The sequence below is a fragment of the Solea senegalensis genome, linkage group LG2 (assembly GCF_019176455.1).
Source record: "Solea senegalensis isolate Sse05_10M linkage group LG2, IFAPA_SoseM_1, whole genome shotgun sequence".
NCBI classification, from domain to species: Eukaryota; Metazoa; Chordata; class Actinopteri; order Pleuronectiformes; family Soleidae; genus Solea; species Solea senegalensis.
Window position 1 is genome coordinate 15,717,325 of NC_058022.1, and position 26,925 is coordinate 15,744,249.

Here is a 26,925-nt window from a genome sequence, read left to right on the forward strand (position 1 = left end):
GTGAACGCTCCCTTTGGCAAACCATGTATTTTCAATATTAGACGATCACATTCGTGCCAAACTCCAGTCCAGATGAAAACAAAACAAACATCCCATGACGTGAAAATTAGTTTATTGAAGCTGTATGTACCAAGAAATGTTTCTCCATTTCAGAAGATGTGGAAAACAATTTTCTTACAGTCCAACAAGTTGGTGGAGTCGATGCTTTAGAAGAAGAAAAGAAAAAAACACTCTTCATTCAGCCTCACATTCATACATGAGGAAGGTGTGCTCCCGACTCACAAAAGTCCTTGTCATAGGCTCATCTCACCATCGAATGGACCAGCGAGGTGTGTGTTTTGACACAGATCTTCATGGTACCATCTCGGTGACACTCAGAGTCAGGGACAGCAGAAGCAGCATTCACTTTGTCCCTAATTGATTTAGTTCTTGCTTTCCTTTCAGCAAAAAACTGCTTAGCTATTCTACTTAGTAGAAAAATCCTGATAGTATAAAATAAGCAATGATATTTAAGTAAAAAAACGAAGATATGCAGTAAGTAGGCACATGTATAAAACATCTTTATACATTTAAAACCTTGTCGCCCATTGAAGCTTAAAAGACAAATATAGTGCTTTTATCTGAACTGTACAATGACGGTTCCTGCAGAGGAGGTGTACAAGGAAACGTGCACGTCATGCTAGCAAAAATATAAAAATGCATAAAAAGCAGTATACATTTCATTTTATATGTGTGCATTATCCGCGACAACTATATCATATTTTAGCTTCCAGCTTTATTTTTTAGTGGTAAAATTGTCTCATAGCCAAATTTTGTGACATTGATTTGATTTAAGTGGTTTAAGTTTTTTCAACATCTGGGAGAAAACGATGATGAGAAAAGAAACAGGAGCTACATTAACAACATAACTCACTACTGGCACCTCAGTCAGCCTTGTTGGCGTTGACATCATGTGACGTGGAGAGCACATGACACTATCTGTGTATATATATATATGTAAAAAAAGGTCCTTTGAGTTCTGTGTGGTGATAAAAGTCATGCTAGTACAAACATGCTAGCTCAGCAGACCGAGTCAGTACTAACTGGTAGTTTACCACTGCGTCGAATCTCCTTCTCTTTTTTCTCTCTCTGTTTCTCCAGCTTCTCCTGAGCCTTGCGCATGTCCTTCAGCTTTTTCTTGATAGTCGAACGGTCGCTTTGACTCGACACACCAAGTGCCTGAAGGAAGAAGTGAACAGATTGAGGATCGATCATGACGAGAGCAAATTTGTCTAAATGAAATGTTTCTGACAATATTACTGCAATTCCTGCAACACCTAATATTATTTTAATCTGTAAACCACACATTTCCAAGAGATAAATGGATCAAAAACAACATTATTTTAAATAAAAACACATAAATCTCAAATGTGTTGTGTGATCCCATAACATAGAGATGGGAATCTCTGTTATGATTTGTTTTCAGACCAAGACTCACAAATGAATGATGCTTTACACCCCCCTCCATTATCTGATTTATCTGTGTTTAAGGTCTCTGTGCAGCACTTTGGCTGCATTTACACTGCATGGTGCCCCAAAGTGACCCAAACTGTGACATTTTACTCCATGTGGCACAAATCAAATAGATAATTGAAGTTTCATAATAACACCACTTACACTTCTGTTTCGGCCTACTAACAATTTCAGGTCAGTTGCCAAAAACTCCACCCTGTGGGTTGCCTCCTTAAGTGTTAACCGGTGTAAAGGTAGATTTCAAAATACTTTTCAAAGACAATATAAGCAGGTCCTCAAAAATAATCTGATCCAAAAAAATAGCAGAATAGGGCATAAAAACCTAGAGTCTAAACGCGGCCTTTTGACTCTGTCATGCTTTGCTTCTTCTTGTCCTTAATGCCTTTTCCCAGCTGGGGCTGCACAAATGTAAAACATGAATTGGGAACTGAAGGATTTTCTCTGTTTTTTTTATGACATCTGGCCACAAGGTGGCAGTCAAAGACTGACCAGGACAAACTGTAGTCTGATAAAACAAGGCCTCTTGTATAGTGAAAAATGGAAATTATACCATCACTGTTTTTCATCCAATGAATGGGAAAGAAAAGTGCATGTGCATGTGTTCTTTACTTTACCTTCAATTTGTCACTATCCAAATGCAGGAGCTGCAGGCCGTCCACTCCCTTAGCAGTGAATTCAGGTGTGTACTGGTCCATATTCATGCCCATCAACCAGTGACACACCTGCTGGTTGGTCCATTCAGACACAGGACGATTCTGCCACTGATACTCTTTCCCTGTAGACACTGGTTCATCATCCAAAGTCTACAGTGGACACAGAAAACACAGATGAATTAGAAACATAACGACACATTGCTCAGGGGGGTCGAGTGGGTGAAACCACCGTGTGGACTTTGAGAATATCATGATTTGCTGTCATATGCTGCTGTGCTGTAAAGGTTTGAAGAGTAAAAACAATATTATGATAACAGAGATAAGAGCTGATGCTTATAAATAACTGCAAACAGTCGTTCTGACACAATGAATTGTGCACGACCGACAGTCAGTCAGTGTTGTTGCAGTTATATAACAGCAGGCTCATCCAAGAAAGTGATCATGTTTTCCACTTGATTCATAAATGTCATTTAAAATGATTTCATCAGTGAATGTATTTTCTTATTAATGGAGAAACTGCTGAAAAAAACAATTTAAGTTTGACAGAAGAGAGATGGATGGCAAATAAAAAGGTGAAGCCACCAGCAGCATGTATTCAACAAAACAAAGCTGACGTGTAGTGCAAGTTCGACTGGCTGATGAGCAAAACTATGTGCAGTGTACAATATCACCAAGACAACGCTGAGAAAACAAGCGTGCAATGAGCAAAATATCTGCATTCCCAGATGCATGGCAGTATGTGTCCATGTGTTTTACTCTACAACACCTACAGAACAAACTATAATATGAATAGCAGACATGACGGAACACCACTGAGCAGGCAGCAGAGCAGTCAACATTGTTCTATGGTCTGCCCGAAGCACTAGTCGTTCTAACAAAGGCAAAAGTACAGACTTCTCATCACAGCTGACTTAGGAAAAGCAAAACCAAAAGACGTGTAACACAAACAAAGTAACTCTACAACATTCACACACATGCTACTGTGTTATTCCCTCTCCTGTCGTGATCTAATCGCAGCCATTAAAAAGTGGGAGGCTCAAAGAGCATGCTTGAGAATGTCCCCTTTCAGCTGCATCAAGGCGTCCCGCATGGCTTTTGTGACGGTACAACATGGAGAGCACTCACCTCGCTGGAAGAGAAGATTAAAGTGTGTGAGCGCCCAGACAGATTGGGTTCAGCAACTAACCCAGAGAGGTCTGAACTGGGACTGGCAGCGTTAGAATCATCTATGACTGAAAAACTCTGGAACAAGTGGAAACAAGATACGCATTTACTCAAGCAACACATGACCAAACAACAAAACTTCGACGAGAGGAAAACAAGTACAATGCCACAGGTGTGACGGGGTGTAAGAGTAGTGCTGTTCCATACAAAGTGGATGTATTGAGATGGTTGATTTTAAGTGATTGCAGTGGTCAGTAATCCAGGTTACTGATTCAGAGCCATGAGTGACTTTGATCTTCTATGCAACACTATATTCAAGGTAAGAACAGCTTAAACCAATCCACCACCAACTACATCAACAGCAACTACACTACTAGAACAACTAAGAACAAAATCATTATATTTTGTGGGTTAAATGAGAAAGAAGGGCTGTTGCACCAGCTACAGGAAAAGCCAATTTAATTTATGTATTCTGGGAGTTAAATTTCAAAATAAAAGTTAGATCCAATATTTGAGTCAGTGTTGATTTCAAATTAAATCTTGTTAACTTTTGATTTGCTGGTGCAACAAGTCCCACAAACTATTTCAGTGTTATTCTTTTCTTCCAATGCAAAAGGTTTTTTTTTTCAGGAGGATTAGACAACATTAGTTTCTTGTAGAAAACCCACAACAAAAGAAACGTGAATTATTCCCGAGATAAGATGCGGTGAGAGATTACAAATCGCAGAGCTGCATTTGTTAGTACTGCTCTAACAGGCCATCTAAAAATCAAAGGTAAATACAAAAGTTGTATACTGTACCAAATCTAATGAGCGACTGAATAAAGAGGACCAGGAGAGATTTGTCTGTTTAAAGGAGACATGGTTCATTCAGACAAAATGTCCAGGAAGAGAAGATCTGAAAATAGCTGCCACAGCAAAAAACCCTTCTCTCTATAATAACTCAGCTCATATCTTGAACTCATTAAACAGAATCATGGGAACGTCAGCCTAACCACAGCCTGTATGACAGCAAGCCAGCCATTTCACTGGGTGTGTTTCATGTGTCATTTCTTTTTTGAAAAGTCATTGAAAAGCCACCAATTGCTTTCCCACTGGCTCTCTCTGATGGCCTACATATGGCTCCAGTTTTGTGCAGCCTCTGCAGGCTGTAGCTCGTTTGGAGAACAGCGAGTGATGGCACATGATTGCTAACAGCCTTCTGATATGCGTCTTCTAGTTTTACACATTCTCTGATGCCAGAACTATACTGTGATGATGGAGGATCGAAAATAGCCGTTTTGCAGCAGTCCAAGTCAGTAGCAGTGACCCCAATGCTTTTTCCTACTTCTCTCTAACGTGGTACGAAAAATCACATACATATCTTAAAGCTGTGCTGGATACAAGTTGTCCCTATAACCTGGATTTACCTCAATATGACAAAAAGAGAAAGTCACATACCTTGTTCTTGCGATCATGGCTGTGCTCACCGCTGGTCTCATTAGCAGTGTACGGCAGGCTGCTGCTAGAAGAGGAGGGTTCCCTGTCCCTCTCCTTGTCTCCAAACCAGGTGAATGGCATACAGGTAGGAATGGTGGTCATTGATTCTGCAGGAGACACGTTCCCTCCGGACTCCTCCAATAACTCCGCTGAACCCCTGGTAGTAACAGGGAAAAAGAAGACACTATTGTAGACATAGACGTTCAATATAGTGTATATGTTATATTACAAAATGAATCAGTAAGTGATAATTATCAGATATAAGAGGAAAACCCTTATCAAGCTTTAGGTCCTAATGACATGGCTCTCAGAGAGCTAGTATCTACACATCTGGCTTAAATGAGATTCTTCAACATAAATTTAAACTAGGGCTGTCAAAGTTAAAACGTTAAACAATGCGATTAATACAGCCGAGATTAACACGATAAAATAATTTAATGCAGTAAACGCAAGTTTGTTTACTTTATCTGTGCGAAACAGACACTCGCCTGCAGTCAGTCAGATAGGAGAGACTGAGATAGTAGCTGAAGATGGTGCTCTCTCTCTCTCTCTCTCTCTCTCTCTATATATATATAGATTTAATTAAACAATGGTGTCTCTAAGTGCTAGTCATTAGAAGAAAAGCAAACTTGTAATCGCTATTAATCAAGATTAACAAATTTCAAAATGTGAAATGAATTAGTAAATTTTTTGTAATCTATTGACAGCTATAGTTTAAAATATGCAATGCCGGGAAACTGCTGAGGAGGGAGAGATTAGAGAAGCACAGACTCGTCCTCATGATGGAGTAACAAGGTGAGCGGTAAGGTTGTAATGCGGGCTTGCAGGTGACATTTCAAGCAAGATATATGTGATGTGATAAATGCACAAAAATGTTGATTTAATGTGAATCTAGGAAACTGGTCCCCTATAATATTCATAAATACAAAATAACAAACACTGAAACAATTGCCATTTTTGTTTTTGTTGAGTTGAGTTGAGTTTATTAGTGTACAGGAGCCTTTTTGTTTTCCACTGAGGAACTTATACTGTTTCCATTTATCATACAGTATAGTATAAGCAAAGCCATAAACAAGCCAAAAAAAACAGACCTGAGTCAATTCTTATTATTTTATATAAATATTATTTAATTTAAATTATACAGTACCTGCTGTCCAAAGATGCTCTCATCGCCTCTTTTTCATGTTTTTTTCCTTTCCCACCCGACTTCCGAAGGCCACTGTTTTGATCATCAGTACAGTCAGTACACAATGGTGGGAACAATGTGAAAACAAAATAATTGGTTTCTGTGAAGACCTACCCGAAGTCTGGAAACCGTCTTTTAGCTTTTCCTGCTGGTGAAGGTTCATTTAACTCATCTGGAATAAAACCACAATAATCAGTATCAGTAGCAATGTAAACAAACGCCTTGTTACTGCAGACTGTGTGTGTTTGAGTTTCTAGTACCTTTTGTCTCTTTGCCCTTTCCTTTGGACTCTCTCTTCTTGACGTTGCGCATGAATCCAGAGGGGGAATGTGGCGAGGAAGCATCTTTTGGAGGAGACATAGAAGGACTTCCACTGCTTTCAATGCTGTCGCCCTGTGATGGTGACAGAGACGGGCTGCTGTAGAGCTCCACCTTACTTCCGGATCCATCTCTGGCTTCACTTGGCTTATCTCTCTGTTCATTTCCATGATAGCAGACGGTCACTGGGAGGGACAGGCTCTCCTGGATAGAACTCCTCCTCCTCCTGGGTGGTTCCCGTTCCTCCTGCTCGTCCTCTTCTTCAGTTTCCTGTTCAGGCAAAGATAATTATTTCAAAAGACAATGCAAGGAAGAGGGTATAAAAGCTAAATATAATTATAACATTAAAGTTGATGACATGTTCCCTTCTTCTACAAACAGGAAGTGTCTAGTTCTGAGAGTTAACATGTCATGAAGGGAGTTCGGGTTTTATGCTGCATTTGGTGTCCGACTGTTTTAACTCATAAGCCCCTACAGTATAATACATTGATTTTAACCCTTTGTCGCCGACAGGATTTGGCATGCATACTTCTCATTACCGTAACTCCTAGACCGTTTGTGATATCTAGAAAATTCAAAAACGATGAACTGGCGATTTGTCCAGGGTGCCCTATCAGCTGAGATTGACACAGCACCCCCCACGACCCTCATGCGGAAGATAAAGCGGCAGAAGACGGCTGGATGGATACCGGAAAGTAGAGAAATAGAGCTTTGTGCCCATATACTTGTCATTACGGTAGCCCTCAGGACTTCCACGATGAATGTCCAGTCACAGACACAATTGCCTGATTATGATGATGGTCATAAGAAGGTTTACAGCTCTGGAAGCACTGTCATCGTATTAGGCAATTTCCTGACTGACCTGAGAGTGACTTGAAGCCCCTGCAAAGTTCTCCTTCAGTTTGGTCCGTGATGGAGGCTGACGCTTGGCTTTCTGAGCCAGCAAGCCTTTAGCTCTGAGCGCACTGGTGTCCAAGCGTTCAGTTTCAGGGACCAATTCCCCCCAATTTTGTTCTACAACAGAGAAAAAAATGCATACCAAATAACTCACAAACACTGTAACACTGTGTTATTTACCATGGTTCATATGAGTTTATGATGTGTATTTGTGAATGGTTGGTAGATCACACAAAAATGTGATATGATTGTGTGCACTTCCATTGTAACACATTCAGATAAGTCTTAGTACCTAGCAGTGAGTCAACAGACTGTGTGTAGGTGAACGAGCCTTGGCTGCTGAGTCTCTCCTCTGCAGCAGAGTCCTGACCACTCTGATGCTCTGCACCAAAGGTTCCTCTGGACTCCAGCACGGCTATCTGTGGACAGACAAACACAGTACAACATTATTGTCTCAAGAAGTATTGTCATGGTGTTTAAGCACTGTTCTTCTGAGCCAGGCTCTTACCCTGTTCTTTAAAGTCTCCAGCTGCTCCTTGTACCACTTGTCTTTTTCATCTAAATTCTTCTTCAGCTCCTCCTCTTTCTTCACAAAGTCTATCTCTCTGGGGAGGAAACGAGGAAAAGCAGTTTCCCATCAGCTCTTTTATGTGATTATGCTCAAACCATTTTTTTCCACTGCCATTTACTTTCCTTACTAAATCACAAGATATAAAACCTAAGTTTAGCCTTGGTTATAGTATAAATAGACACATGCTGTATATCAGCACCGCATCAAGACAATGAAAAAAATATATATATTTCATTTATTTCAAATTATTCCAGTGCTGAAACATGTTGCCACTGCTTGTCCTGCTACCAGCAATGACCTGTTTGTTGGAAAAGTGGAAAAGGCTGATATGATAAAAGACTTTACCACAAGTTAGATGATTACGCAAATAACAAACAATCCAAGTATATACTGTATGTTGTCATGCATATAGTTGTTTTAACCACAGCTTGTGACACTTCCTTCTCAAAAACATTTAACAATTTAACAGCCTTGTGTCTGTGTAGTTATAAAACTGTCATCATAAGGGGAAAAATAAACATAAAAGTTATCTATCAAAGCTGTTAATAGCTTCCATGATCACTCTGAAAAGATAATAACATCAGACATTGTTTTTCAGAACCTCAATTCTACAATGCTTTGAAGAACAAGATGAAAGATTCATCTATACCTCATCTCTTTAAAAAAAAAAAGAAGTATTATTCTATATTAACTCTAGTCAAGCCTGTATTAGTGTCTATATTAAACTAGAGTGAAGTTTTGAGTAACTCACTTCTGCTGGTAATCCTTGAGTAGTTTCTTGGCCTTGTTGTACTTCTTGTCCAGGATCTCATACTGAGACTGAGTCTCAGTTAATTGTTCATTCACATTCTTACACAGAGCCTGGGCTTCCAGCCAGTAACTCTCCAGCTTCAGGATTTTGTCAGTGCTATCCTCAATCTTTTGCTCCAGTGCAGACTCCCTGGCTTCAAACAAAGATCTGTCCTCCTCCGATGCCCTGAGCTGTACAAAGGTGACACATTAACAGCGGTAACAAATTAAATTTATATATATATATATATATATATATATGTATATATATATATATATATATATATATATACATATATGTTATATTTCTTGTACATCAACCAATTTGAATCAACAGTGACTACCACAAATTGACGGACTGCTGATTTGTCTGCCCCTCCTCTCCACACAAGTGCATGTAGCAAATATCAAACGATAATGAGAAGTAGCGGCACAGCGAAGACAGGTGGTGAAATCTGGAGTTCACCTACGGTTGGCAACAGTGGTGTAATCTACAATACACAGGTATACACTGTATGCCCAGTACAAAACAGCCAGGATATCTTTATAACCACATCTTGATATCACTCCTCTCTATAAACAAAGGCATGTCACTATCTCTCTCCCTGTTAATGATCTAACCAGCAAAGCACTGTCACCCATTTAGTGTGTGTGCCGCAGGTGCACGCCAGTGGGGGGTATTCACCAAATTTCTGGCTGGTCTGTGGGAAACACTGCAACCTGTTGCTATGTATTGTATTAAACAGTGATTATTAGAACTAGTTTGTCTGTTTATTGAAAGTTTAACAGTTTTCTTCAAAACTTTATTAAAAGCACTGTTTTTTTGCACTATCAATAGTGACTTGGGACACTGCGAAGTCATAAGAGTTAAATTAACCAAGTAACTTCTAACTGTGAATATGCATTACAAATCCTAATGCGAGAATTTTTTTCAAAATACAGTATTTATCCATGTCTTTCTATCTAGTTTTAATATTATTATTGCTTGTATGTTGAATATCGTAGAAAAAAGCATTTCATTTCCATCATACCTTTTCCTTAAGTTTATTTATTTCAGCTGTGGCAATGCTTTGTTTAAGCTGCATCTGTGGGGGGAAAAAAAGTAACAAAGAAATTAATTTTATTAGTGAATCTTTGTGGTATCAATACTGAAACTATTATTAAGATCCGCAAATTTTGAAAAACTGATATTTATGGTGAGAGTGATACCTCCTTGAACTTGAGGCCCATCTGAGAGCTGTCCATGTTTGCTGGCATAAACAAGGCCTCTGAATCAGGCAGGTCAAACACCTCTACGTTTCGCCCTGGGGAGAAATTGGAGCCCAAAATCCTTTCATCCTCTCCATCCTGGTCTTCATAGCGCTCCTCCTGAAATGTGACGTCACACATGGCATCATGTATTGCAAACATCAACACACCCTTCATGCCCCAGGAACACACTCAGCATTCGTCAACAACACTCCCAGTGGCACTGTTTGTCATGGTCTGGAGAGAATATTTTAAAACAGAACATCCGAACCAAAAACCAGTGAGCTGGATCACAGTGTGGGGCACTGGAGGAATTTGAAACACATGTGAACAGCATTCTCAGTGTTTCACAAGACTATAAACACATAGCATATACATACTTCTGCATAACCACATAACTAGTAATACAATGTCCACTGTATAGTGTAAGTTAATATTTTCTTTGTCTCTGTTTGCTTCAGTCAATCCTAGATACACAGTCAAACCAAATGTGTACAGTTCCTCATATTGTGGACAGAAGGAACGGGGTGAATGCAGAGGTAAACAGTAGCACTTTGTGTCTTCGAATGAAAGAGGTTTTTTCAGAGTCTCATTTTTTCAGAGCTAATCAGCATAAATAAGTTGAATATTCTTCACTGACCAAGTTGATCACCTGATCTCAATTAGGCTGAGCAGCATTTTTCTTGCTGGAGAAGTGAGTGAAGGCATAAAGACCACACAACCAAGAATAGAAAGTGGCAAAATTTGGCCAGTAGGTGTTAAAATGACAAAATCCACTTGGCAATACTTTTGGATATGAATGTAAACTTATAGTAGAAATGTGGCCCTTGAATGTAGTGTCCATAATTTTATCTAAAATTAAATGTACAGGAGCACAGAGCCTGAAAGAACATATATGGGTTACTGCCAAAATACGTGTGGGCTGTATTCACTGCTCAATCTTTTCATCTTCCACAAGATGGTGGCTTGTGGCTATTTGAACATCACAAAGTAAACATTTCACAACTTGGACAGACAGGGAGCAGTACCAATAAACCTTTTTCATCACAGCAGAATGGTGACACATGGCTTACTCACAGCCGGCTTCTCATATACTGACTACTGACTGAGCCAGGTGGGATTGCACTGGGTGTGGTTTAAGGGCTACTGCAGGATAATTGTAAGTAGTGTTCATGTCAACATCCAGGGAGTAATAACAACTAGGAAAATTACGTCTGACTAAATCATTAGGACTGACCTAAGAACCAGACAACTATGTATGCATCACAATTATTGTCAAAGCTCAGGTTTTTAATGCTCATATAACAAGCTCTGGAATCCTACAACTACCATGATGAAGTGAACACTTACAAGACATAAACATAAGAGTATATTCCATGTTCTCCAGCCATTCCTAAACCCTAACCCTAACAGGAATACTAAATTCACCTGAGCAGAACTGGTCCAGTTAACTCACCTCCTCTGTGGAATGCTCATAGGGATCATCCAAGTGTTGCTGCTCCTGCTGATTCTTCTCCTGCTCAAGTGTCTCACTTATGAGGCGTGCAACCTCGCTCTGTGTCCCCGGCTTCTCTCGTCCAATCATGAACCTGTTTTTTTTTAAAGTGTAATCAAATATTTCACATATTAACTACGCAGCTTCATAGGCCATGTAGCCTCTTTCATGTACCCGTCATAAATCATTAATGCCAAAAAACATCAAGACATTCATGTCCCTGGGCTTGGAGCTGACCTCACTGTGCCTTTGGTGTTCTTCAGGACTGTTGCAGCAAATAGTTGGGTAACACCCACTAGACTGATACCATCCACCTCCACTATCTGGTCATTCACCTGTATGCTAAAAAGACAGAAGATAATGATTAAACAGAAACTCTCAGCATTTCCTCCAAATTCAAAATTTTGATATAAAAATACAACAGCCGAGACAATACAGAATTACATTACAGAGTGTGTATGCCATATGTTTTGGTTGTATACTGTACACAACATTACATTAGTAATGTGAGGTTGTGCAAAAGGCAGCTTTGACTCACCGTCCATCTTTCTCAGCTGCTCCTTGCTCTGTAATGGTTTTCACAAAAATGCCAAGTTTCTCCAGACCCTGGTCAGCTCCCACTCCCATTCCTATGATACTGATACCAAGCCCATTGTCTCCTGAAAGCAAAGAAATTATGATGATGCTAAAAGGTTGGTTGGAAAAACAAAAAATCACTGGCTGACATAAACTTTAACAATAATAATAATAATAATAATAACACAAACAAAACCAAGTCTCTCACCTTTCTCAATCTCCACAGGGAACACATCCATTTTCTCCACTCTCTTCTCCAGCTCATACTCTGCAGAAGCTGCGACTGGGTCCACATCATCATTTCTTCGATCATACTCCTCATTGGAGAAGGTACTGAAGACCTGAATTGGTTGGAAAATCAAGTTTGTAATTTCAATAACTGTCATAAATGTCCTTAGCAAAGAGTTAGGCTTCAGACAGATGAATGCTGGTGAGTATTAGCTGTAATCTTGCAGATGCGCACATTATTTTGACTTTTTTCGCAGAGAATATGAACGAGGACAAATTCCTCATTCATTCGGCAGTTTTATGGTGAGGGAGAATTACATTCCTACTTTGGACTGTTGCTTAGGAAATTGAGTTACAAGTGCAAAACTGAAGCACACTTTAACAGCTGCTGAAGGAGAGCAGATTATAAAACTGATTTATTTGTATTTATCTAGCTATACAGCCAAGTAAATGAAAGCAGACTTTGGAATTATCTTGTTTTGCGTTAAATTGTTAGAGTAGTTTTGAAAAATCACAGTGTGCTTAAGACAATAACACACTTTTGTCTTTACCAAATGCATCCCCTTAAAATACACATAGCTGGCGGAAAAAAAAATAATAATTTGATTAAACAACAGCTCTAAACCTCATTTGACAACAGTGACCTCAAACACTTGTGTTGTTTTTCAGTACCTACACAATGTGTTCAGGAAGAATTTGGACCGTCTTCTTCCTGCATGACTGATTCAGCTCAGCCATGATTTAACAGCATCACAGCAAATCTTCAGGTGAGTTAAAACCACAAACCCAAAAACACAACAAAAAAAGGCACACAGGACGGGTATGTGTGATTTGCGATATCAATGATTTCCTTTCCAATCCAAGTAAAATTCAGGCTGGTATCGATGATACAATGTCTTTGGAAAAAAACAAATAAAACGAAATTGTTGGAAATTATAACTTCATCATGAATACAAGGCATCAGACTACTCTTTCTTGTATCTAAGATATATGATAGAATTCTTATACAATAAAGTTGCATAATTGACAGCATCTGAACAGGTACTTTATCTTAAAAATGCTTGCCTGAACATTTTAACATTCCACATGAACTTTTATTTGTTTAGTAACATGCTATTCGGGCTCCCCTGAAAATCTCTCTCGCCCTAGCAACATCTGTCCCTCTCCTCTCCTCCTCTTTGAATTGCCTCATCATAACCTTGTAGTATTCAGTGGTATGATTGATTCTGAGGGGTTTGAGGTGTTGCCACAGTGCTTCCCACACACATCACATACTGTGTTGTTGCTATTTGTAGAACTGAAAAAGCTCCACACATGACTGTGTTTGTGTTCAGCCAGCATTAATGCGGTCAACTAGGCTGAGCTGAGCGCTGCAGCCACCAGTCGGCTGCATTTAGTAGTTTGCATGACTATGACAGGCGAAAGAAGTAGTTCCTACCAACTGTGTTCCTGTTGATGATAAACTACACATTTACCCCAAACTACTAAAATGTCAATATGTTCTACATATGTCCTACAACATAAATGTCTGGGATCAGAAGTATCTATATTTCAGCATCGATCCATATACCACTAACAGGTGCTGCACCAGTTAAATGGAATCCAGGTTTGCAAACTCCTCACTGAACTTTAACTTTTGTTTTAAGTCAATAACATTGGACTTCAAATACCTTTTCCAATCTGGAATTTTAATGTGATGTATTCAGTATGGAAAAGAACAATACAATCTGTGTGTTATTAGGCTTTTGAAACAAACATAAATTGTCAGTGACGTTTAAGTAGAAGATTAATTCCAAATACTAGACCTAAAGGACTTTTATCACAGTTTTAAAAATCTGTGAACTTTGCAAGCAGGCCACACAAAGCACTGGAAATGTCCTGGAGACTCTTCTCTGTTTGAAATTATAAAGCATACACAGCACATTAGCAGCGTGGAAAGTAGGACACAGCTGGGGAGAAGTGAGCAGTGGATGCAGCAAGGATCAATGTTTAGGAGACAAGTGATGTCAGTCCAGCAAAAATAAATGAAATCAGAAGCAATGCAAAGAAAAAACATGACTCACTTATTGAATCACTCAATCTCCTTGAACACCACAGTTAGTATCATGCAGAAATGTTTCGTAATCCACTGAAAACCACTCTCGGGGTCAAGCTAAAGTGAGCACTTGCCAATTTAACATATAATGGATTGGCAATGACCATCTGTTATGACACAGTTACTACTATAAAGTCTAGTATGCAGTCCATTACATTTTAAAGTAACTGACATTGTCATACATTTACTCACAACTAATCTGATTTTCATGATTTATCCCACCAACAAAACTGCAGTAAACGGTGACAATTTAAAAAAATGGCCTACCATTATTCTGGGTCTGACTGACAATACAAAGGTCACTGACAAAGAGGTAAAGCAAAAATGCAGTAGTACTCACACGATCAACAAGAAATTTAAGAGTTACAGTATCCCAGATGATTTGTTGATAGAAATGAAACCAAATTAGCATCCATCGGGGGCTAATGCTTGATTATAGGTCAAAACATAAACCCCTACCTAGTCATTATTAGTGTTAACCTAGGTTGACTCATAACAGGATGTTGGCAACAATGTCAAAAGGTGTAGCTGAGTCGATAATTTGGCTCAACTGTGCAGATGAGAGGGGAATAATAGTCTGACTGAATAACAGACTTCCTGAATAGACGGAGCAAAAGAGAAGAGTTGGCTGTTAGAGTTCAAACAAGGGGAAAAAGGAGAACATGAGCAATAGGAAAATATGAGCTGCAGGCAAAATAAGAGAAGGAATGGGGTAAGCTTTTTATGGAGCTTCATACTATTAAATGCCTTTAATGTTTTAAATAATTGTCTACATGGGAATTAAGTAAAAATGTTTGCTTTGGGCCTTCCAACGGTAATAAACACAGAGTTGAACTTCGGACTTCTTGTAACTATATAGATACCAAGTGTTGAGCAAAAACCTCTATATTTGGGTAACAAAAATAAAAGTCCTAAGTCCTTCTTCGAGAGAATGACAGTAAAATATGTTATAGTGAATATAGAGCTGAAACGATTAATCGATTATTAACAACTATTATTGACAACTATTTTGATAATCGATGAATCGGTTTGAAGCTTTTTTCATGATTAAAACAAGAGTTTCAATCGTTTAAACTTATTAGATATGAATATTTTCTTCATTTCTTTGCTCTGGATAACAAAGAAATCATTAGAAGTCAATCATTTTGGTTGGTGGACAAAACAAGACATTTGAGAACATCATCCTTTCCAGGACAAACACCGATCAACATTTTTTAAGGTTTTCTGATATTTTATGGACCAAACGATTAATTAAAATAATAGACCGATCAATCGATTATGAAAATAATCGTTAGCTGCAGCTCTAAGTGAATATGCATGATGGATCTCTACTTGCTTTCTGGATCTTGATTTGACAAAAATCTATGTTCATCTGAACCTCTAATGGGGCAACTGTCTTTGTTATTTACAAAATTTCTCTGCTTCAAACCTCATTTGAATCAATCTCATCACATCGTATCATTGAATCTTTAGAATCAAAGGAGAGGAATATTTCCTCATCAAAAAGCAGTAAAACTATAGAATTATTGGAGACATTTGGTGTGAATATATATGATGTAATCGCATGAGCATTTACATTCTGGGCAACAAGGTCTGAGGTCTAGATCCTGAAGCATGTCAAGACATGAGGAATTAACCACAAACAACCTCCTCCCTCTGTCTTCGTGTCTCTACACCATGTAGCCTTTGGATGATGCCCAAAACATTGTAGATAGTAAGTTTCCAGAATAACTCACTAAACTCTCCATTCAATTTGTCAAATTAAATTACAACTTCTAAGATATTGTACACACATTGTTCACACATTCAAGTCCAAGTGGAAACATGCTGTTATCTGGGAGTGAAGACATACATGTATTAGTACTAAATAATATGTATCTCATGCCACCTTTAAATTAAATAAATAAATAAACAAACTAATATAAGTGGGCAAAGAAGCAGACTATTCACACTGCTGCAGTTCTGTAAGTGGGCAAAGAAGCAGACTATGTACACTGCTGCAGTTCTGTGGTACAGGCAGGAATGATATTCATGAGGTCTTGTGTGTCCATCAAACCAAGTTCTTCACCATCCTCCTCCTCCCTTTTATACCCTTTATGAAGAAGCTTATTGCTGTAGGTTTGTACTCCATGATACACACACACACACTGTATAAAAGGCTTTTTCTCTCCTCTGGTAGTTGCATAAAGGCAAGGCAATATTATAACTTTGAAATACCCCAGAATCTTCTCTAGATATTTTTGCTCTGCTTGCCATTTTAAACCCATTCTGCATATCTCTGAAAAACAAGCTTGAAACAATTCTATTAATAGGACTGAAAAAGCATATCAACTTCTGAAAAGTTAAAACTGATTCACACAATGGGAGAGGGCGGATACTTCATTAAGGATGAAAGATGTTTTTCAGTTCAGAAGTAATTAGGGGTGGAAAATATAGGCTAACAGAACATAGGGAGCACTGCTGTAGCCTGAGCATTAGCAGTGCTGTGCCTCCCACTCAATACCAATATCTGACTGACATTGCCCTGGAAAGAATGTTCTGTTCTTTGCTAAAAACCTTATCACTCAACCACTGTCTTCTTCACAAGAAAGACAGAAATCAATTATTTTATTAGCCTCTCCCTAAGAAAGCCCATCTCCAGCGATCACCCTTAACACCAGCTTTCCTTTGTTAATCAATAAAGACAGAGTCCAACGATTGGCTAAAACCAAAAACACACAACTGTTGATTTAATCAGGCTGTCTGACAATAACAAGGATAAGACAAGCAAATAACTAACAATTTATCTTTGAGTTTATACAGAACAAAGTATTCAATGTATTTCAGTGCCAGTTTTTGCCCTTAAATTACAAGTGTGGTCAGTGGGGTTGCGTTGCGGGTCAGGCGACTTGTGCCATACTTCAACTGTCTCCCAAAGTTCTAGCTCTCCACAGCATGTGTGGGCTTTGCATTCATCTTCAACTACTGCAGTGCTCTGTCCTATGTGTGCTCACATGTTCACATGCCCACACCCAATTTGAAGCCCTTTCCATCTTTCCCTCACTCTCCTCCCAACTACAGAATACCAATGTGGGAAATGAGTCAGCAGCTGCGAGGAAAAGCAAACCAGAGAAATCTCTTGCCAGTGCAAAATGAGGGCTGACCGCTGGATTTGGGAGCTCGTAATGTAAGCGGGCCTTCAGAAAGACAACAAATCAAAACATGCTGCTTGAGTGAGCTGAGGAGGAGTGGGGAAGGGGTGCTGGCACAGATCATAGAGTAATTAGGAAAGAAGGCATGGGGCCCAGTTTTTCGATCCCATGTAAGTACACCAGGGGGAAAAAACAAAAAACTGTATATATCTGGTACTTCCTGTAAGTACACCCCAGAGTTTTCCACACCTCCTAGCTGCCAACCTAACAGCTGACTGTGCAGAACGTCCAGTCGGCTATTTCAAAATGTTAATTTTTGATTGTAAAAATATAGGTTTATGGACAAGCTGCAATTTGGTATACACATTACAACCATAATTTAGCTTCTAAACAATGATTACAAATAAGTGCATGTCTGTATCACCCTCATTGTCACATGTAGAGCAGAGAGTCATTTTCAGAGTAAATTATACTAATTAATAAATTGCACTGATTGCTGGGGACATCCTTATTAGACAGGCCATGTCAAAAAAACAAGGGAAAAAGCAACTGGGAGGTCAATATTAAAAGTCCAATAAGTGTGGTTATGTTCACACAGACATTTATGGGCTGACTACATGATGGAATTAATCATCTTTAATTAAATTGTGCTGATTACTGCAGAGCCAAGTCTAAGATGCACTGCAAACACATGCTCAAACAGACAATAATGTCACGGCAACCGATCTCTGTCATATGGCGGAAGCGTGGCTGTGGCTCAACCTCACTCATTTTACAGCTTTATTTAATTTTTACTTTTGTTTTTTTCTGTTGAGCAGTTATGCAACAAATCACGTGCCTCAAATCATGCTTTAAAAATAGAATGTAGTATATGAAGACGTGACTGACTTTTTTCCAAATAATACATTTCACCCATATTTATGTTACTGTCACAGAGTCATCTTCTTCTGCCAAATGTTCATTCTTAAATCATACCAGGGGGTGTGGAGTTAAAGCAACAGAGGAAATAAAGAGAGGAATTTTGCTACCCAAACTCAAATCAACAGAAAAAAGTTTCCATTGAACTATTTTCGATTGGTTTTAACTACATGTTAGATTAATGTAAGAGCTGAAGCAATGTACAGGGAAATTTGTAATTTTGGCAGTTTCAGGGTCTGAATAATTTGCTATATTAATATATTTGTTGAAAAACACTGTTAGAATGTACAGCGGTCGAAAAGGGAGTGTCGAATGGCAAAGAAAATTGCTAGGGTGGGGGATTAAATGTACGGTATTGATGCTGTTCACACTGACTGACAGTAATTAACTCAATCAATATATATGTCTCCTGCCTTGAAGTGTTAATATACATAACAGCAGGCATTTTGAGGAGAGCAGAGTGACAAAATAGAATCAAATTTCAAAAGTAGTGCAAACACAAACAGGTTGAACAGGTTTATTTATGAATGGCCTACAAAAGCTTCTTCTGTCTTGCAATTGGCTGTTATTATATTTGACACACATTTACTTTCATCTTTCAGTGAAAACAGACAGTCTGTGCTAAAGTGTTGGTTTGTAATCACATAATGAAACCATTTAATGCAATCAGAAGCAACCAAAGACTCATCATCACAGGCAAAGTGGTTAATGAACAGCATTGAGCGGACAGCATTAGTATTCCAGTCCATCATGTCAGATAGTCACCCACCAGCCCAGGTGGCTCAAGGGAACATAGATTCTACAAGAAGAGGGGCCTCTCTGCTGCTGGCTGGAAGAGGGTGGAGTCTTGCCAGAAACATTCCTCTGGCCAGCAGATGACACATTTCAGATAGGAAAGCCTAACACCATGGGATGGGCTGGCCATAGATGCCTTAGTATGCCTCTTTTTGCATTTCATATGAAATACAGACGCTGAGAATAAATGTCCAGCTTAAACAAATAATAAGAAACCATGTGGGTTGGCCGAGTGAGCTTTGAGGACTTCTGTAGACATAACACAAGACACACAGGACTCTATTATCAGGTTCCATATGAATGTGTGCCCATTAGCTACCTGAGATGTGGTGAAATGTGTACACAAACTAAACAAAAGCAGTGCTGTGGGCACAGGGGAATGCAAATTGACAAAAGGATAGTGGACAGTTGTCTAATTGTCTTCTCTGCAAACATGCCGTACTTTTTCCACTTACAAAGGACTGAAAAATTCTTCACCACAATCTGTGTTTTCGAGGAGGGACATAGTGTTTACTTGACATACAACTGCTGGTGGCACTTTCTGTGACTCTGAGGGGGTGGGGCAAAACAACAGGCAACAGGTGCAGACCATGGTTTTGGACATTTTCTTTTCCGTCACAATTGACCTTTTCTACTCCTCTTGACAAACATTCTCCTGCAACATGAGACACAAAACCAACCAAAGCTAAATGCACAATAGATCTCATGAAACTACACTAAAAACTAAGTCTTTGTCCCTGAGCAGATCATGCACCTACAGCTGTGATTGTTAATCATTCATCAGAAATGGCTTTTGCCACACTCCACAGTATAACTGAGTTGCAGCTGATGCAAATGCTGATGCAAATGCATTGCTAAACAAGAAATGAAGTTGAGAAACATCTTTGTATAAAGACAGGCTTAGACAAGCAAATCTTATGTTACAGGTCAACTTTTACAGTTCCAGAGCACAAGTCTTCCCAACTAGGCAGTCAGACGTTCAATATTGATACTGCTCATACAGCCAGAGAGGATAGCAAACTTATAAACTGACCCACCAGTAACGGGACTGCACTATTTTATTGTCCTACTTAAGTGAATATGTACAGAGAGGATATTCTCGTAAATAAAATAACACTACTGTACAATATGCAGCTCTGATTTATATATTTTGCATCACTGTATCTTTCAGCAGCATTTGTAAACATGTGCAGTACTCCTGACTGCCAACACAAAGGCATTTTCATTCAAGTTTCTCTTTCTACCATTGCAAGGGTGATACATGCTGAAAGTGGACATCTCCCTTTTTCATAAAGAGGACCTTTCATCCACACAGCACACCTCCACTGTCAGGAAGACTCATGTTACAGAGAGAGCTAATCCTGTTGTGAGCAAGAAACACAAAGCCCTTCTTCTCTCAAGAGTTAGTTACAACTCAAATGTGCAATGTGGAGAGTGGCCCTGTGCAAATGGGAGGCGTTGGTTACTTAGACCACAGGTAGAAATGTCAGCTGATGGACATCCGAGTGATTTAACTAGCCAACAGACATGACAGGTGCTAACAGCCACAATGTTTCTCTCATAGTAGTATATAAATATGCTAATGACTTGACATATCGCTCTGATTTCTTTCAACCCTTCTTTACACCAGGTAAAAGGGTTAGTTGATGTTTTATAACCGCCATCAGGGAGGTTTTCATCTGTGTGGGTTTTTATATGTGTATGCAGAATCAAACACTCTACCAACCAGTGGATCAAAATGTAAACATTTCAGGTGCCCGTATATAAAACACAGGTGACAAATTGTTGGCAGAGGTACACACTCTCCAAGTGCTCTTGTTAAAGCTGTAAAATTAGCCTGATCTTTTTTTTTCAGTCTTCTCACATACAAGACAACACAAACTTGCATTGCACATACTGCAAATACTAAACACACTACATGCCATCAGTTTGTGCTAAAAAAATTTTTTTTAAAAAAGACCAAATCCACCTTGCATTGTTCACCAGCCTCAGCTCAATCACTGTGATAAAAAACATCAAAGCACTGATTTACTGAGGGGATTTACAATGAGCGAACCTATTTCTCTTTAACATTAAGTCTCATCGTTAATACGATGAGACTGTGAGCTGCTTCAGACAGCAGACACATTATAGCATCATTTTTGTGAACTATGAAACTGTGTTTAACTGTGATAAAACTCCACTTTGGACTGAGGAAGTGCACAGTTGTTTGTGTCCCCTTCACTCCAGGTCAGCTTCTGGTCCCCTCTCCCAGGACCCCCTGCCAGGATGACAGGGATGAGGAGGGGGATCCACACCCAGAGATAACAGCACATTTCTACAGCCTGGATAAACACTAAACTGTTCACAATCTGTCTGGACTACAGTGCACTGGAGTGATTTGTTTCCCTTGACTTAGCAAAAGTTTGATGAGATATGGTGATGGTGGAATATCCACGGCAGATGATTTTACCACCACACCCTTAAAATCCCCACTGGCAATGTTTACAGCACATGATGTGTAGCAATATCAAAAGAGCTTACACAACCTTTAAATAATAAAAGACAACAATGCAAGCCTTAAAAGACAAATCGCTTGATGCATCTATCCACACTTGACAGTTCTGGGATAGTAGAATAAGTCATTATATAACATGGGGATGACTGCTGCACACAGGACAAGACTAATTCCAAATATTGTAATGTCATTATTTTGTCACTAACAAATGTATGACCTTCATGAAAGGATATTACAACTTTAAATGAATTTTAACTTCATCTCTTTTATTCTAAACTCATAAACGTTCCCCTTATTTTAATCACTTGTGTTTTCAATCAGACCACACAGAGGAAAAAGTAATGTCAAGCACGTTCATGAGATTTTTAAAACCAAACTTCTCAACTATGCTGACTGAAAGCTCGTCCTTGGCTATGTGATAAGCCACTGCCTCAGTAATGTCTTTGTAACATTTAGATTTTTTATCATACAGTAGTGTTGCAGAGTACCTCAACAGGGCGGTCTGCGTATCTCCACATATAGCAGCAGATGATGTTGATGTCCGTGCCATACAAAATGTGTAATCCAGAGGGTGTGAGTGACGAAGATGGTACAATAAGTTTGTTGAATATAAGTTATGAGATCTTGGTGGGTACGGTCATCTGGCGTAATTTGTAGGCAACATTGTGCCTGTGGTCAAACTTAAAGTAACCACAAAAACTTTTTTTTTTCTTTTACTAACGATCTCCTTGCTTTCAGCACTCATTTTTGCCTCTTCGATGTTTACATGCTGTTGTTGTGAGTGAGACACAGGGAAGAGGACGGCGCAACCAAACACGACTGTTCAGCTGTTTGACTGCCACTCCAGAGACCACTCTACAGGTTGCAAACATAGCGAGGGACTGAGTTTGTTCATGCAACCAAAAATGCTTAGTCAATTTTTCTAGCACTTTTTTGGTTTGTTTTTTTTACTAACGAAGTTGAGTGACTTTATCGAACGCCCTATCAAACATTTTTTCTATTGATATTGCGGAAGTGTCTATCGTGATACATATTGTTATCATATTATCACCCAACCCTAAATAAAACCCCTTAATTCCTCATATCTATGTTGGACAGAGACAAATACCCTATGACAAGAACCACTATGACTGGGTAAAAACTGTAGTCTAATGTTTCACACGTCTCTGTCTTACTCCTCCCCTCATTCAGCAGTGGCCCCGATATCACATGCTTTTATGCAAACAATGTTTCCAAAAATACCACAAACAAATGTTACCACCAACACATCCACAAACATCTACCATCCTTGCCTCACTAAGATTAAACAAAATCGAGTTAAGACTTTCTGATTCCGATTTAATGCATGTCTCATGATATAGTGTAGTAGCTGTGACATCAATACCCTCACCAAAAAAAAACACTCAGCAGCAATTAATCAGTCTGCAAGAAAACACCTAGTTCACACATCATTGCTGAGTCAGTGAGACAGTGGTTTGTAATTATAGTTCAGTACAAGGTGGTGTTTTCTGTGCTTTGGGTGAGCACATTTGTTCAGGTGTAAACAATACAACACAAAATACTCACCACAATTGGTTCAGTCGAGAAATTGATTTTCCTCTTTAAGGGAGGCTCCTCCTCATCTGAAAGACCGGGGGCTTCGTAGTAGTCATCATACTCCATATACATTTGATCTGCCTCCTCCTCTTCATCTTCGTCCTCTTCTCTAAGGACCTGGTCTACATCCCTGTCATCCACAAAGGCTGCATTCTCAATGCCATACACCACTGGAGAGGCTCGATCCTGTCCTTTCTCTTGCTCCTCCAGTTCACTCTCCTCCTCTGGTACTTCTTCATCTTCCTCAGGATGATCCTCACCATCTTGACTCAAAACTACACCATCATGACTGTCCTCTTCTTCCTCGAGGAGTCTTCCTTCACCAATTGTCTCTGCTAACTTATGTGTCTCTTTAGCCACATCTCTTAATGTGACCTGATGAGAAGCATGACAGTTTTGTACTTCTGGTGCAAAGGTTCTTTTCAGCTCTGTTGGTAAGTCTGCAAGATTTTGCAACTTCTCTTCCTCAAACACATTATCTTCAACATTCTCATCCTCGCTCTCTGAAGATTCATTCTGAACTACTACTACTAATTCTGCCCGTACCATGCCCACTCCCCTGGAGTCCAATGATGAGTCCTGGCTGGATGGCTTCTCCCTGGTGGAAATATGTACCATGCGGTCATTACTCTTGGGTTTTTCAGAGGACAGGGCCCTGTCTGTGTTCTGAAAGCCACTAGCTGAAGGAGGAGGCTGCTTCACATCCCTTGGGGGTGGACTATGTGGCTTACAATCATCCCCGCCAACAGATGCCCTGCTAAATCCATCACTGGATGACGAGGAACGCTTGTAGCCAGGGCTAATTGGAGTTATAGGTTCTGGTGAAAGGGGTTTGTGAGAGGCATCAGTTGATGGAGAAACAGACTTGTTAGGTACATTAGTAACTGGGATTGTTGGTTTGGGCCCACTATTAGACCCAGAGGTTGACTGTTTGTTAATGACACTTGTCATTTGGAATGTATTTTTGTTAGTGGTACTAGTAACAAGTAAAGAGTTAGTGGCTTCTTTGACAGAAGACGTAGGTTTATGCAAGCTGTTTCTTGTTGGAGAGGTAGGCGGTAAATGTTCAGTGCCAGAGTGGTGTTTAGTAGACACCATCACCCCTTTTGTAGCAGCTGGGCTGTTATCTTCTGAGTCATTCTCCGCCATGTAATTCTCCAACCTCTTGGACATTGGTCCTGCATTCAGTGATGATCTGGACACATGCTTTTTCTCACCATCCACCTTCTCATCTGGTCGACAATTAACTGCTGATGTGGTAGTTTGCTCTACTTTGATGGCGGCCTCAGAGGATCCTGATACTCTCCGTGTGCTTTTCCCCTCATCAGAAGTACTTCCAAAGGACAAACGATTCACTACCCTGTTTGGTGACTGCTTTTCTGTAGTAGGCTGTTCTTTGATGCCCCTTTCAAAAAGTTTTCTGGTCACAGAAAACTTTTCTGCCAACGTCACTTTATCAATTTCAGCATCCTCCCCCTTGGGTGTTTTATCTAAAATGTGAGTTTCAGGGCTTGTGGCAGTATTGACTCTGTGAGTGCTGACTGGAAGTTGCTGCTTCGGTGGAGACACATGAGGCACATTAGGCACATCAGACTTTACATTCACTTTTGCTTCTTGACACTCTTGTTGCTGTCCATCCATCTGCAGGAATATGTTCTTTATCTTGTTCACTCTGGTCCCAAAAGGCCTCCCCCTCGAGTCTTCCCGAGTGTCACTGGAGCCATTGGTGTATGATTTGGCATCACCCTCGGATTTTGGCCCATCAAAGGTGCATTTGATGGCATGGAAGTCAGACTTGTATGCATTTCTGTGAGGAGACGCACTCCGCAGGGTCCTCTCGCCTACTTTGCTTTCCGCTTTGATCATTTTTGTTTGTTTATGACTGCAGCCAGTATTTGAAAAGCCAAGGGTTTTTTTTGGGTGGGGCTGCAGCTGTTTATTGGTGAATTTCTTTAGCCTACTCCTTACACAAGCGGTGCCATGGTCAGGGGGTAGTCTCTCTGGAACCCTGCTGTTTCAACTACACAGTCACAGTGAAGTCATCCCCACGGATAAATGGGAGCAGTGAGATCTGGTAATTAAAAAAAAGACACCATTACCTCACTATTTGTAGTAAATAAAATAAGAGTAATGTTTCATTTTGTCATCATTAATTTCCTCAACATGCGTCATAAGGTCATTTCGTTTTACATCCATATAAAACTAGCTTATACAGTGGATAGTTAAGTATCTAGCAATGGTGGCAAGAAATTTGTAACTTCAATGTTATCGACCCTAGTAATGTACACAAACTTTTAAGTTAAGATCTGTAATGTCTGTTAAAAAAGAAATTGTGTAGAACATGCCTTTTTGTTTACATAGTTACATTGATTTTTGAAATGATTATTTGTAGTGTTGTTGTTTATGTTTCAGACAATGTTCATACTTATAATAGACGCCATATTGGAGGGATCTTGACTTTAAGTCGGTTAGCGTGTGTTGTAGCGTTTATTGTTGTCATTTAACCTACATTTTACTAGGAAGTCTTCTTCACTCAATAAAGCCAACTGAAACACAGTGAAAACTGATTGTTAAATGATCAGACCTTTGAAATTCCACATAAAAAACTTGAAGTGAACCTAACTGTAGGTTAGAGGGTTAACGCTGGTTAGCGTGTACAGTCATTTGCATGCCTTTAGATAGTTATCTGACTTTTGGCCTTAGCTAAGCAACCATTAATCCTGAAAGTAACTTTAACTCACTGTGAACCTCTACTGCACTTAGCCAACGTTGTGGAAATATTGTTAGTTTAGTAGCGCTACCTTTAAAAGAAAAGCTAGAAAAAGAGTTAAACTCTGCGGGACCGACTGCCTCGTCCGAACAATTCATTGTGTTTCAACTACGAGCCGTTGAAAAATGGTATCAATACTCCGACCCACAAAGGTAAACAACTTCGTCGGACTCTCACCTCCTACTTTGCTGCTTCATGTTAAACACCGACAGGCAGACAGTTGTTCCGCGTTGTCCCCGTCTCGCAGTATCAAACTCGCCACTTCTCGTCGCTCACCGCCATCATTCCCCGCTCCAGTGCCGCTTTCCTGCCTACTCCTTCTACTTCCAGACCTGTCGTGGGATGCGCGCGCACGCAGTCTGTCTGTTCGACGCGCGCGACCGATAGAGAACAGAGGGAGTCGGGAGCGCGCGCACATTCCAGAGCTGTAACCCACCACTCCACACTGCACGCTCCTCTCTCTCTCTCTCTCTCCTCTTTTTCTTTCTTTCTCCACTGCCGAGACACAGGAGCTGTGCTAAGGCGTGGGAAAGAGCCTACTGTATATCAGGGACCTCTGCTTGGTTAAAAGTCTGCAACTACAGATTACAAAAACAACTCACCAGGGTTCATTCAGCAAGTACAGAAACCATGACTGTGGACGGTTTCCAGAATGCAAGGAAATTGGCCTCTGAACAACCCTGTGTTTAAAGCCTTTGCTCTTAAAAAGTAACAGCAACTAGGCCTCAATCAAAACATGACTTCATTTAGAAACGTTACACAATTTACTTCACCATTTTAGGTGATATTTAATTCAAAACTAAAGTTAAAGATCCAGTGTGTAAGAATGTGTGACATCTGACGGTAAGACTGCAGATCACACATTCCTTTTGCAAACACATCAGGAAAATATGATACCAGAAAATACCAGAAAGCACGTCGTTCTTCCTGATTTGCATAATGAGCTTCTACTTTCAAAATGTGAAATTCTGCTTGGTTTAAACATGGCAACACAAGATGTAGCCTCAA

The 26,925-nt window shown here is 39.7% G+C and overlaps 1 protein-coding gene across 4 annotated transcripts; it reads right to left on the reverse strand.

Annotated features, from left to right (window-relative positions):
* Nucleotides 1-95: 95 nt before the first annotated feature.
* On the reverse strand, nucleotides 96-25,067 carry ppp1r9ala (protein phosphatase 1 regulatory subunit 9A-like A). 4 transcript variants are annotated; one of them, XM_044019313.1, is made up of 19 exons: nucleotides 23,118-25,067; nucleotides 12,096-12,228; nucleotides 11,850-11,970; nucleotides 11,549-11,653; nucleotides 11,273-11,405; nucleotides 9,778-9,936; nucleotides 9,600-9,653; nucleotides 8,531-8,760; nucleotides 7,717-7,813; nucleotides 7,501-7,627; nucleotides 7,174-7,325; nucleotides 6,254-6,581; nucleotides 6,108-6,165; nucleotides 5,955-6,026; nucleotides 4,769-4,964; nucleotides 4,130-4,174; nucleotides 3,291-3,407; nucleotides 2,127-2,315; nucleotides 96-1,218 (listed from the first exon to the last, which is right to left on the reverse strand). In XM_044019313.1, exons 1-19 carry the CDS (start codon nucleotides 25,011-25,013, stop codon nucleotides 1,060-1,062), a joined length of 4,371 nt encoding a protein of 1,456 aa, XP_043875248.1. In that variant the 5' UTR covers nucleotides 25,014-25,067; the 3' UTR covers nucleotides 96-1,059. The 4 variants fall into 4 exon arrangements, with proteins under 4 accessions (XP_043875248.1, XP_043875249.1, XP_043875250.1 ...); XM_044019314.1 differs by lacking the exon at nucleotides 4,130-4,174; XM_044019315.1 differs by lacking the exon at nucleotides 3,291-3,407.
* Between the last annotated feature and the right edge of the window lie 1,858 nt (nucleotides 25,068-26,925).